Source organism: Atta cephalotes (genome assembly GCF_000143395.1).
Source record: "Atta cephalotes unplaced genomic scaffold scaffold00006, whole genome shotgun sequence".
Lineage (NCBI taxonomy): Eukaryota > Metazoa > Arthropoda > Insecta > Hymenoptera > Formicidae > Atta > Atta cephalotes.
This window is the reverse complement of record NW_012130070.1, coordinates 6,427,051-6,441,641: the sequence shown is the minus strand read 5'-3', so window position 1 is coordinate 6,441,641 and position 14,591 is coordinate 6,427,051. Positions and strand designations below refer to the sequence as shown.

The 14,591-nt window shown below is 37.5% G+C and overlaps 1 protein-coding gene across 1 annotated transcript; it reads right to left on the bottom strand.

Moving 5' to 3' along the window:
- Positions 1-8,135: 8,135 nt before the first annotated feature.
- LOC105626862 (serine/arginine repetitive matrix protein 2-like) lies at positions 8,136-9,177 on the bottom strand. Its single transcript, XM_012208154.1, has 2 exons — positions 9,040-9,177; positions 8,136-8,717 (listed from the first exon to the last, which is right to left on the bottom strand). The coding sequence occupies exons 1-2, from the start codon at positions 9,175-9,177 to the stop codon at positions 8,136-8,138; spliced, it is 720 nt and encodes a 239-aa protein (XP_012063544.1).
- Positions 9,178-14,591: the final 5,414 nt, after the last annotated feature.

Here is a 14,591-nt window from a genome sequence, read left to right as displayed (position 1 = left end):
AGTGTATATAATATATTTTGTGCAACTCTTTTAAAAACCGATGATATCGTATATTTTATGGAATTTCTGAAGAAATACATTCTAAAAATAGACATTCGAATGTAGATACTTAATTATCACGTTAGGATTCATGTAACTCGTTCATCACTCGGTTGCGCTGACAAGCGTATAATTAGTGAGTCCTAATTTTTTGATTAAATCAAGCTCCGTCGATGTCTTCCACAGTATAGATGGTACCAGCTGCGATTAGGTATATCTGGTATGCCTCCTGTCAGATAGACTAATCTGTGGTTAATCAATTCCGAAGCTCACGTGTTCTTATTACCTGCTCGATTAACGATTGCTTGACTTACCTGACTCCAGTAATTCAAATTCAAAGAAGGTCGAAAGAGTATATAAGAATGCACGTTGTGTTGTGTGCCAGGTTATTCACAAACATGAAATAAATTCACTTCATCCCTTTCCTCTCGTTATTTGAGCAAAACCATTCGTTTGTTGCAAGACAAAATGGAATGCAACAGTTATAAAATCAGCTCTGATTTCATTCAAAAATTACGTGGACAAGTTTACCGATTAATAGACAGACTTTTATAAAACGATAGCGTTTTGGAAAAATCTTTATGAAATAAATTTTAAATTGCATTTATTGTAAAATAATTGTAAAACTGTCATTTAGAAGACTTAAATAAATTACAGTGCTTTGATTTTGGTAAATCTAGTTTTTAATTATATATATAAAGAATGTAAAATATTTCACAATAATGTTATCTAATAATGTGTCTTCATTAAAAATTTACTTTATTTAAAAGGAAATTACTTTGGTGAACGATAAATTTTCTTCTTGAAGTAAAAACTAAACATAAAGAGATAGAATTATAAAAAATTTATATAAAATTACGCCAGTTATAACGAAATTCTCAATTGAATCGCGCAGAAGTACGTAATACTAGAGTATAATGCAGTATAATATTCTCATCAGAATAATAATTGCAGTTTTTACGCTTGAGTCGATCGTAGTCATTGGGATCTGCAACAAAACGGCAGACAGGCCTTTAATTAATTAACGACGGGTTTCACCTTGAAACGTTGAGTTCAAACGAGGATACATTGATCGACGGTCGATTTCGCCAATCGATAAGGGAGCGTCGCGGACATCGCGGAAAACGCTGAGTTGTGATTACATTGTTTGAAGCTGAATAGAGCCGTCCACGCACGGATACGCAACACCATTGTAGGTACTCGGAGAACCTGCTGGTTCCGCGGTCTCCTACCTCTCTCTTTCCTCCTTTCTTTTCTCTCCTCTTTCTCGCTCCCTCCCTTCTCTCTTTCACTTCTACGCGTGTGTTGAATTTATACTTTATATAAATACAAGACCGGTAACCCGATGGTTACCGGTTTCACGTACCGGAAGGTGCTCTCTTCGAGATAGCTCTTCTCTCAGCTGCGTCTTGATTAAAAATTATGTCATTGAATTGCGATGAACCATGCACTAACTATATAAAACGGAGATTCTACGCGGCGACGTGTGATTATTTACAGTTAGCCGCGCTAAGAGGTGATGGTTTCACAGCGACGGCTTCGGCTGTAAAAGAAACGTACATTTGGCCAAGATTCGCAGCCTCTCGTGTCTGTCATAATTACGATTTATTTTAAAATCAATTAAATGGTGGTGCAAGCATCGGCAAAAAAATTACCGGTTGTCACCGGCACGTTCACGTCACGTTAATCTCCTTGCTAAATCCGAATATAGCGCATCACCTCGTTACAATCGAAAAAGAGCGATCAAGAGCCGATCGAGAATGAGCGTAACAATCGATCGGAACGTCTGTCGATTTAAGTGACGTTCTTGACAACTCTCCGAAATTATATAGCGCGTGCGCGAGAGTATGAAGAGAGCCCGGAAGACCGAAAAGAACCTTTGTTTTGCATCGCGATGCCGCTTTAATATCTTTGCGAAGCTGATCATGTGAGAAATCACAAGCGCAATACCGTCATATTTGCACAATTATTCAATATTCTATGTAATAATACATTTTTTGTTCTTAGATTAATTATTCTAAGATTTTGAAACACATCTAATTAAAATTATCGATTCATCTACTATTAACAATATAAGCATATCGCTTCGTTACTTCAAAAACTCAAAACTCAAAAAAGTGATTGACGAGTTATTGTCATGAATCAATTAAATAATCATCAAAAGTGAATTAATTTAACTTCATAAAAAAATCGTTACAACTCAAAAAGAGTAATTCTTAAAAATCGTGAAAATCATCACAATTGAAAAAGAATAGTTTTTAAAAACAAAAATAACATGTTAAAAATATATTCTTCTCACCGATATTATTTGATCAATAATTTCCTGCCAAATTGAAAAAAAATTTTTCTCTTTTTCTGAAAAATTTAATTTTTTGAATTATAATTGTCTACTGTTTTGAGTTATATCTTTTTTGAAAAAAATGATATATAAATGATATTCATTATATTAGAACAAAATTTATGAATGCAAATATATCATGTTTTACATGAAATTTTAAAAAACTGTACGGAATGAAATGTAAGTAATTAGAAAATTTATAATTATGTTTGACACAGAAGATAACTGTATTATTTTTTATTCATACGTTTCAGAGATAGCAATGAGAATATTTTAAGTATACTCATCTTTATTTATACGAGATCTTCTGACAAAGTATCCGGAGAGATATCCAAACGTTCTACCATAATGCCATCTTGCTATGCATACGGTTACTCATAATGCGTATAGATTATCACGACGGGATTAATCGGAGACACTAATACGAGCGATCGACGGACGAAAGGGATAATTAAAATTCGTGTTGCGATTTCGACGAAAAACAGAGCGGTTAATGCTATCAACGTCGATATCGACCGCGCAGGATCCCGCTAATTAGTGATGCAAATGCGAGTTGCAGCGTTGCAACTTGCAACAGGCGACCGGTGTGGATACAACCAGCCTGCTCTTAAGATATCACAAAAACCGTATCCGTATAGCGTGTCTATTAAACGCACGTCGCAGGTGTAACGTCAAAGCTCTTCCGCTAACCCACTGTATTTACGACTCGTCACGCTTTTGCGAGACTTACATTCTACCCGCATTTCGACCTTATCTCAAGGTTAATTAAAACAGAGTTAATTGAAGGCTGCAGAAAAATACTTATCGATATCATTGGAACGTCTTACTTAACAAAATAAGACATTTTTAGAAATAATTTTCTCACTATTTAATATAAATAATATAAATGGTTTAATTCATACAATTAAAAAAATAAATTCGAATAAGAATATAATCAATGCGATATCTTTATAACGTTCTATTTATTGCGATGTTTTATTATTTTAGATTACAAACAGTTTTATAATCTATAATTGATAAACATAATTCTAAAATTTCGTGATATACTGCACATGTATCGCATGTGTTAAAATTAATGTAACAATTTCAATCAAGAGAAAACAAGAATTCTTTAAATTACACAAATGGCTCAATGAAAATATAATACTACTACTTTCTAGCCCGCAGCAATAACATTATATTCAGATCCGCGTTTCCAGTCGAAATATCAATCATTGGAAATATTCACGACACCAATGAACTCAAAACTTGCGGCTTTGCCAGTTATGACTTTTTCTAACAGAGGTATGACATGATAGACGAGGAATGAATTTCACAATGAATAATTATACAACATAAAAGTGAGCAATAAACTCTTGCACTAACGACTGAGATGACGTACCAAGTTGAAACCAAAACTATTCATATTCCATTTTCCATCGCGATCGCGTCGTCTTATTCAATTTTCTCGCTCTCAGATTTTTATCTGAATCGAAAAGCGAAAATCCGAGTTGCCCATTACACCTATAACTTCCGGTCGGAAATTTGCGGGATCGAATTTGAGATACTCGTAAATTATGTCGAACTTACGTGTCCGATATTTTCTTCGCGCGACTATATCGTACCATCATTATCGGTAAACACACTATTAGCATCGCTTGGGTCTGAGCAAGCTGGCCGGGGGTAAAAGAGCCATGTACCAATCTAGCATCATAAAACTGGTCGAGTGTCCGGTAATAATGTGCGAATGCGCTATCCATCAGCCAGGACAAAACAGTTAAGCGGCTATACTTCAGAGCGCGGTAATGAACGCCGATCGGGTGAGGCAAAATGTCGACGAAAAGAAATCTGGCAGAACACGCACTAAATCTGCCACCACGTATCAGAGAGGAGCAGTGATAATTTGCACTTACATTTCATAGTTGATCGGCCGCCACTGTCATTACAACCGTACACCTCATTACAACCGTAATAAACCTACTACTTTCGGTTTTTCTCTTTTACTCGAGGTATGTCTATATTGGAAAAAGAATTTGGTTTCATTACTTGAAAATGGACAATTATAAATTTTGTAAATAGAAAATTAGAATTTCTTGATTCAATTTATTATAATTTTAGTTGAGATTAAAATTCTGATTAATGTGATCAGAATCCTATATACCATGATTCTATTTTCAATTAGAAATTTTTCTTAGAGATTATTTTTAAACACAATGCTAGAATCACGACGCGAACATTAATACAAATTATGAATCCTGATGAAGATTTAGTTGCTGGAAATACGTAGATAGAATTTCTTAATTTATTTACGGTAATCAAGACAAGATAATTGATATGCGTAATGATTGATAATTGTAATGCGTGTCCTTTCATATTTCATGAAGAATTGATTGATTTTAACGTCAGTATAATTTTTAAAGAGAGAATTTGAAGAAATTGTTAAGTATCCTTAAGTTATAAGAAACGAGTATCGATGTGGAAATCTCGGTGGAAATTATGTGATTAGATCCGTATACGTCCATCATCTAATGGTAGTACCGTCTCGCACAATATAAGACAGACGATTAGGAGAGCGCTGGTAGATGATGCGGCATATACTTGCCCACTAGTTAAGTACGGGAGCTGTATTGCGATCGATCGTTAATAACACTTCGGACTATAATTGGATGCCAGGATCGCCACCTGCTGTTTCCATATCGTCGATGTAGCCTAATTTGAGTACCCGGTAGTTATCAACGCTGCGAATCGCACGAATTAAAATCTCTCTCGTGTGGTCCGGATATATTAGCTGTAGAGATAGCGGTGCAATTAAATTCTTCGAGCGTTGACATGAACTAGAACAGTGATCCTGAGCACGTTCGTGCCTCTAAGTTTCTTGTTATATTATCTCAGATTCTTTTTTTTTTTCTTGTTTTTTTAGATGCGAGAAAACATAAAACACACATAATCTCTTACGTAAATGACCATCTTGTCCAAAAACTGAGGTTGAAGTTAATTAAGTCAATAATTAAATCATATAATTAATTATAATGATTAATTATAATAATTAATATTTCATATTATAAATAAAAATTTAATCTTGCGATTCTACATCTACAAATCTGCAAAACAACTTTATTCTAAGAAATTTGGCTAATAGTAATTATATAAAATATATTTCTGCATGTTATTAACAAAATTTTAGTGAAACGTATTTTTTTTAATTATATTTTTTAGTAATAAATTGCTGAAGTCATTTTTCAAACTTTATCTCAATTTATTAAAGAAATAAATATTGAAATAAACTTTACATATCAAATTGAAGTAAACTTAGTTTCTTGTAAAAAAAAACTGTATTAAGAATAACCTTATCCCTACAAAATATGAAGCAAGAAGGCTTATCTTGTTACAAAAAGGTTAAGTTATTTCCGACTTCCGGGATAAAACATTCGTGGTAATCGATTTTACCTTTTTTTTTAATAGAGCATTAAGTGCTCGGCGAGCATTACGTTGCATGTACATTCGGATACACTTCTTGCATACACCGATATAAGTCACGATATGAGTTGAGTCAGAGATGTCCGCGTAGTCTCTGATTAGGGCTAGCCCCTAATCTAGCTCGGGAGAGTCAACATTGCTGCCGGTGATAGCATAAATCTACCTTAATGATATCACCACGTAATGCCGGGGGGTGACGCTATCTCGGCCAGTCGGTGTACGTGAGAACTCACTGACACCTCGGCATCTGGAGTCTCACGAGCAATCGCGCGCAAAGAGAAGATGGTATCGCCGAGGTTTCCTCTTCCTATCTGTCCGACACGTCATTTAGGTGGAACCACGCAGCGACGAGCGGCTTGAAATTCTGTTCGGGACATGATGGTTACGCCTGCCAACGACCGCGAGTAACTTCTAGTCTCTGTGCCAGTCTCGTTATTTCTTGACAAAATGAGAAGATTACTAAAAAAAAACTACCATTTTATTATTACTTGAATTTTTTCGCGCGACATTATTTTATAAAATAATATATTCTCGTCGTTTACGCAGTTTCATGGCTCAAAAAGATCCGTTATAACTGTATAATGTTTTATTTCGTTAATTAATAATACTAACATTTTATTCAGAGATATTCCACTGAGAATGATTTGTTATAGAAACAAATCAAGAGAAAGCAAATGTGATATTTGTTTAAAAAATCGATAGATTTGTTACGATTGCAAATTAATTCGTCAATGTAACAAATAATAAATAGTGTCGCTAGCAAGTAAGAGGTTCATATATATATATATATATATATATATATATATATATATATAATAAAAACGATTGCAGGATCCCAAATCGTAAGAAATTCTAATTCTAATCAAATATTCTCCTTACATTTGATTGTGCTTGGTCGGTTTCATACGACTTAAGATTCTACGATCATCTACGATTTCTATGTAAACGAGCCTAAAGTCTATACAAAAGATAGGTTAGATTCTATATAGTTTGCTTCTAATAATTGATTATGTTACTAATAATTGATTATAGTATAGCAGCAAACACAACAACAAAATTTGTTGTCACATATTTACCGATCACCGGTTAAAAATGATCTGGTTGCCTGCTAAATTAATAAAATCCTTTCTCTCAATGTCTGTGTTCGTACGAAATTATCATTGCATGTAAATTTTGTCGAAAATTAATGATAATCGCGTTAGGAAGACAGAGATGAATCAATAAGGATAGTATTTTTAGATTGAATATGTCTTTTTATATCGAAATTAATACTCTGGATGGACCACCAAAGAGAGTTTCGCTTATGAACGGAAGAACGACGAACGGTTCTCCGGCTATAGAAGGATCTTAGGATAGAAAGAGTCACCGTTAGAATCGCATTAGTATCGCATGATAGATTCCGGTATTAGCGTCACATCGACGACCTCCGGGGTAGAGTCCTGTCGGAGAATAGGGAGCAGTTAGATGGCGGCATTGTGACCGCAGGACATCTAAACGGTACCGAGAATCGGCAGATTCTTCAGGGTCTTTCTCTCTCGTTCCGTGTCTCTCCTTTGCTTCCTCGCTCGAGACCGGTAAATGCTACTAATCACTTCTCGATCCTTTCTAACCTGACTTCGTCGCGACAAGAGTTATAGCAATCGGCTTTATTTGAACTATTTCCATCAGGATCTCGTCACGTAAAAATCCTTTGCACCTGAAAATCGTGTCAATGCAACTTTGTGATTTCGCTTTTCGAAGAAGAGAAAGCACTGATTGTCTCTTGATTCAAGTTTGGAAATAATTGACTGGATTTTCACATTTCTAGAATTGTAGCAGCGAATGAGAAAGAAATAATCGAATTAATTGAAATAAGTATAAAAGCAATTGGTGATATAACAGTTTGTTTATATAATTAATCAGTGTAAAGCTGTAATAAACATATAAAATTTGTAAAAAGTCGAAGACTATAAAACAAAGTTCGCTGTCGACGTACATTTCGGAGCACTGTAATTTATCATCAAAATAAGACAAAATCTAAATTCGTCAGAGTTATCTCCGCGTCATTGATTGACAACCACCGCGTCGAACAATTAATCCTTTGCAGTCCTTTTAAAAGATTAAAAGATTATAAAATTTGCTTCCTATTCCAAATTGAATTGTACGAAATAATATACAATAATAGAATATAATAATAGGTTTTGTCATGTATCTAATAAAAAAATTTTAATTTTGTATAAAACTTCAATTGTCAATTTTACATGGACGATATACTGCGAAGGATTAGTAAGTAAGATCCGCAGTACTTTTCGTGTGTAGATGTTCATGATTGATCGCGATTTTGGTCGTCAATCATCTCCTTGTCGCTGCTACTCGATCGGCTGCGCGTCTGACTTCGATCCTGACTACGACTCTGATGTCTGGACGGCGTCTGGTTGTGGACACCCTTCTTATACAAATAAGTCATGTCCTTTCGGAGATTCTCCATCGGAGAATTTCTCAAGGTGTTGTTTTCCGTGCGCTTCCTGGACGTGGCGCACTTGGCACATCTGGTTGCTGCGAGGGACCTCGTCCGAATCGGGCTTCCCCCTCTGCTCCTTGAGCTTCTGCTTCTTCTCCTTCCCCTCCTCCTCCTCCTGCCCCTGCCCCTGCCTCTGCCCCTGCCCCTGCCCCTGCCCCGTGCTCTGCCTACGCCCCTCCTCCTCCTCCTGCGACCTCGTCGGCGACTTGGTTTTCGCCCTCGCACTCGACCACGTCGCCTCCTTCGCCTTCGTCTCCTGCCTTGCTCCAAGGGCGTCACGGTATGTGCTTTGTACATCATCTCAGGATCCGTATTCAGGCTGTAATAACCACGGTCCCTCTTCAGGATACCGTAATCCAAGCCACGTTTCAAGGCAGCGAATATCTGCGAAAAAAAGCGTTTCTTGTATGATTAACAAACGCTTTTCTACTACGTTCGTTAATCTACATTTTTCAGTAAAATTTTCCGTACTTTAAGTAATATGATGCAACAAAATTCAAATTCAATTTTACGATATCTTTTGAAATTTAGGAAAATAAAAAATTCAAAATTTAAATATTAATGTATTAAAATTAATTATTATTATATATTAATTACTTCTGTGATTAGAATAAGAAATTAATATATTGATAGAAATATCATAAAAATAATATACGTAACAACATGCTTTTTATGTAAAAACATGAATAAGTAAACTGTTAATTACCTGTTTTTGTATGTTGGAGTCCGACCCTGTATATTGGGATTTAATATAATTCATGATTTCCTTCGACGTGGAACCACGAATTTCCCGCAAATTGCGTATAGCAGAGGCCACTAGGGCCGACATCTTTGGCTTCGTCATATTTCACCCTTTTTTGCCTCTTCTATCTTTCGAAGATATTCCAAGATGTCGTTATGTGTTGTCTCGCGAGCAGATCTCATCAGAATTTTAGAGGCCACATTCGAAGAGCTCAGACAGGTCGAAAGTCGCACAAAGATCGTCGTCGACGTTAATTTCAGCGATCGGCTTATCATTTGGCGCAGGATGATTTCTGAATAGTCGCGGTGGTTCCTTTGCAACTTTCCGAAATGTGCGACGACGTTAAGATAACTTGAACTCGGTGAACGCGTATACTTGGAAACGGCACATTTAAGCCGGTGTGTTAAAATAGTCACTAAGAAGATTTAATAACCGATAAAAATCGGTTATATTGAAATGCCAAATATGATTTTGGGAAGAGAGGATGGAATGTTGCTCGTCAATGCCTGTCCGGAGATAACTGAACTGTTATTATTGATGCGCTATTTTGTTTGACACGCGTTGCCAAGAAGAAGTCATGGAATCTAGATTCGAATTGTTCAAAAAGTGAAGATCTCTCGATGCCAAAATTTTATTCAAATTAGAATCGAATATGACGTTATGGAAATAATTTGTAGCATAAATTCGAATTTAGAAAGATTAATATTAACATAAGAAAAGCAGATATATTATGCAGATTAGTATGCATGAGAACATATTTCTTTTTATTTTTCTTTCGCAATTTCTTTTTTTTTCATTTAGTCGACATGAGATTATAATAATATACTAATTCTCACCTTATATATAATTCAGTTATATTAATAATTACAAGACATATTGATAGTATTAGCATCGAAAGAATATAAAATAAATTCAGGATAATAATTAACAAGAATATATCGATCGTAATAACAAAAGATAAGAAGTCTCGCGCGATAAATTATGCCGACGTTGATCATTGAATAGCCTCGTTTCTTGCTTCTCATCGCTCGTTTCATATTCCTCGGGCGCGCGGTATCCTTTTTTACATTTCCCGCATAATTAGCATCGTCGTGCGTGCATTGCGATACTGGTAGCACGTAAGTACCACTGGCGGAGTAAATATCGTGTCACGTAACCGAGATGCATCACTCCCATTGAAAGCGCTTTAATTAATACACTTGTTTTAACACTTATAACATCCCGGACGCACGCATAATTAAGAAAAAAATAAGCGACTCCATCGATTATCGGTGATGTCGACCTATGATCCACATGCGATTCCTCGATCGATGGTAGCTTATAATTTCTGAGCATTTATCATCGCGATGAATGTAATATAAGTAATATTAATGATAACAAAACGTTTGCGGTTGCTCAAGATAAAGACCGCGGAACAGTGTCTCGCCTGAGCCTGCAACAACCCGTGCATCTTGGAATGGCGAGCGGCGTGCAATATTGCAACTGTATAAATCTAATGGAGGTTCGGGGTCATCGCATCGGAGTTCACTTGGGTTTTGTATATGAAATTGCGCTACCGCGCTACGCTGTACGGTAGCTTGCGATAATACGACGGGTTCGCGCGCGAGAGTTTCTCTCTTTCTTCGGCCATCTCGCGACTCGTCTCATTATCCGTCCTTAACGGTGCCGTCGTCGGCAGAAAAGAAGACTTGGAATCGCCACGATTCCAAGTCGCTGCGAGCGCGCGCGGAACGCGTGTATCCCCGGACGAGACGACTTGCCACCTCGTCCGGTAATTGGACAGTCGTGGGGATAGCCGCGGTTTACAGGAATAACGCGGCAATTTAGCCGGCCGCTTAAGTCGCTACGCGTTCGCTCGCGCCGACGATTTCGTTCGTTAATCAGCACCAGGTGTCGCGAAATACCGTCTCTTCTCGAATGCGCACCTGCTTGTAAATGCCTAACGTCTATACTCCAATAATTATTTATCAACGTCGCATTGAGAATGGGGGGCACGACAAGTCGGCGGCATCCCGACCGCTCCGGCATTCGGGCGTTTTATTATTCATCGATCGTGGCGACGACGGCACACTTAGATCTCCTTCGTTTCTATACGCAGTATTTCTTCCTCGCGACGACGCGCGTGTTGAAACGGTCGCAAGTGCCGGTGTATTTCCGTAATTAAATTCAATCGATGTGAGCGTAATCAACGATATATCATTCGCGACGGCAAAGGCGATGGTTTTACTCCGTCGCCAATTGCGTTCTTATCCTTATAGTACACGTCGTAGATTGAATTTACATCAGTTGCTTCTGGAAACCAAACTTTGTTCCATGATTACATCCATTCCAATTCTCGTTTCGAAGTAGCGCGCCGAAGTAGGAGCAACAATTCGGATTTCACGCGCATTATCTGTGCCGATGTCGTGAGATATTGCTCCACCGGCTTTTCGTGTCGTAAAGGGAGTCGACAACAAACCAAATCTTAAGGAACTCTAAGAACGTGACTTCGTAACTCGGCGGCGCGGGCGCGACAAGAACGAATGAACCCGCGCTCTGTTCTAAGACTCTGTTATCCTTCGTCGAGACCGGGACTCCAACCGGGCGACAGGACCCTAACAAATGTCGCGTCAGGATAATTGCGTGCGGAATTCGCCGCTCCCGACGAGCGTGCTGTTCCTAACGCTGCGGGAGGACGGCGAGCGACGCAATCCGGACGGTTCCTCCTGCTTCTGATGCCGACGGAACCACCACAACGGTTCCACGCTTCATACGTTTATCATACATGTGCTTATATATGTATGCGTGGAGGAGCCATCACCTCCCTCACCGCGGGATGTCCGGCCGGACAGAATGTGGCGAACCGACCGTGACGATTGCCCACCGAGGCATTTTTACACCTACGCTCGCTCTTTCCAGGAATCCATCGATCCCGATCCTCCACACCTTGCGGCGTCTAATCACCGTGACTTCGCCAGCGTATTTTCTTCTAAAACAATGCCGAGACTTCCCGGAGCGTATGCGTGATTTTACTTGGCGCAGTCTACTTCTTGTTGCTTGGAAAGTCGTTAGGATGTTGAGAAGAACATCAAACCGCTCGCAAGAAGGCCTAACCTCCGCCGATCGTCACAGATCTTGCGCCTTTTACGATCGCAACGGTCTATTACGAAGAACACTTTGATGAACCTTTATTGAACTAGAATGCACGGTTTCCGTTATACTTCTGATCATCTTATTTCTTTACCTATATTACATTATATATACATATTGGGGGTCAAATTGTAAATAATAATTTTTCATGGAAAGAACAATTTTGCTGTAGTGTTTTTAAAAATTTAGCTAGATACAGATCTGAACATAATTTTAATGAATTATCAAAATAATTATATAAAGCGCTCAATTTGATTGCTAGAATATTAAAATTGTTTGTAGCGTTGCTCATTACGCTGGAGTTTTCTGTATACAATAATTTTGATAGTTTGAAATTTTTCAAATCTAACTAAATTTTTAAATATTTCAACAAAATCGTTCTTTTCGTGTATAAATTATTTAACTGTTCACAAAATAATGTTTCGTTTTCTTAAACGTTTACAGCTCGAAAAATATTAATACGTCGACATTTCAATTAAAGAAAAATCAAGATTGCTTATCTATCCTGCAATATCTATCGTTAAAATTGAAAGACACTTTTAATACATCCTGTGTAGAAATTCTGTAATTTTTTTAATTTAACCGCGTAGGGTTAATTGCTACTTGCAAAGATCAAAAGACCTGAGGCTGCGACAACAATCTTAGAGGTGTCACAGTTCGAGGACAGCGGTTCGATTGCGCTTCGAAATATCCCCGGAGGACGTTCATTAAATGACAGTAGAGTCTGTATGTGGAAAGACACAACCCTCGCGACACCGGTGTCGTTCGGTTGACCAATCAACGTGTCGATCGGTACATTGTGCACCGTGCACCGCGACGATTGTGATTGGCCGATCGGGCACCTTTCTGCCTTCTGCAACCGACAGTCGCATAAGTCGAACGTGTTATTCGCTTTGCATACTTGACCGGCGGCGCCCGACGCGGTTCATTATCCATCGTAAACGTGTTTTTTTTACCGCAGATCGCCATTTTGGATTAATTATCAGCCGACTTGTGCGCGTCACATTAGCGTTTTCCCCTGTGGCGCAATATACAAATTATTTCATCGACCAATCATCGAATGCATGCTTCCAGCAGTACGATCGTGCGCATGAATATTACGAGCGTAATAAATAATTGGTGTTCTCAAAACGGAGAGATCGAGACGCGTTGACAATTTTATTATCATAATTTGTCCTGTTCGCGAGCATCTATCAGCGACGATGTGGCAATCAGGTTTTAATTATTGCCGCATGGAGAATATAATCTTTCCGATTATATGCCGCTCGCGCCGCTTAAGCTTTAGAAAGTGTTATCCACAGGTACTCATTAGCAGTATAATTTTTCGTACTTGTCGGATATGGCCATTTCTGTAATAACATAATTCAATGAAAGTATTGCTTTCAGAAGTATTGCTCACAGAAAGTGAGATCTTAACTTAATTGAATGACAAGTGATCAATTCATTTTTAATCATATGTATGTTGTGCATTTTTGCGTATCTTGAATGACGAAATATCTTAAACTTTGTGTCCACTAAAAATTGCTCAGAGATCTCGGATAGAGAAAGAATTAATAAATCACATTTGAATTCAGTCATATGCCAAAGCGATTGATCAATTCTTTTTCCGTTCAAAGGCTCCAACCGATTTCTAGCAATTTTTTTCTTCAGATCCGTTGAAAATAGAAATTGCAGTATCTAGGAATAAACTGCACATGATTAATGAAACTAACGAAATCAGAAACAATATAAAATTGAATGAAATTAAAATCCCAAATGTAAAGATAGATTAGTGAAAATTTGCAAAAGATGTGAACAACTCCATAAATGCGTATCAGTCTAGATAAAGGACCAAATAAGGAAAAATAACAAAAAAGCAAGAGTACAATAATCAAACTTATAATTAAATGATAAACAAGTATTGGGGCAATAAAAGTAAAGTTACATGATGCGCATGTAATTATATAAGAAAAAGTCAAGATTGATTTCTAACACCGTAAACACAAGGTTTGAATATCGGGACTTAGCAAGAATTATAATGTTTATAATTGCACGGAAATTGCACGGAAATTTCTTTCTTAATTTCGTATAGAAATAATTTTTGTACAATACATTCGGTTCGTCTTTCATCAAATTATACGTAGTTTTTGATCATCAGGTCTTTGATACTTCAGTATGCTATCTGAGATTTAGGTGCATCGCATTGCACGCGAAGAAACGATTGATCAGCCGAAATAATCGCTCTTTCTTCTTCTTTTTTTTCTTCTTTCGTCCACTCGCTCATTCTCGCGTGCCGGATTTTCGGTTTGCAATGGTTCGTGCCGGAAAGGTGAATTAACGGCCAATGAGAAAGGGTGCAGTTAATAAACCAGACATATTAAACGATTATATTAACGCAACCGTCGCCG

Bases quoted from the DNA above. Each gene is read 5' to 3' on its own strand.
- LOC105626862 (XM_012208154.1), bottom strand. From the start codon at position 9,177: ATGACGAAGCCAAAGATGTCGGCCCTAGTGGCCTCTGCTATACGCAAT. The intron at 8,718-9,039 runs GTAATTAACAGT...TTTTTTTCGCAG, and splicing joins ACTCCAACATACAAAAACAG to ATATTCGCTGCCTTGAAACG.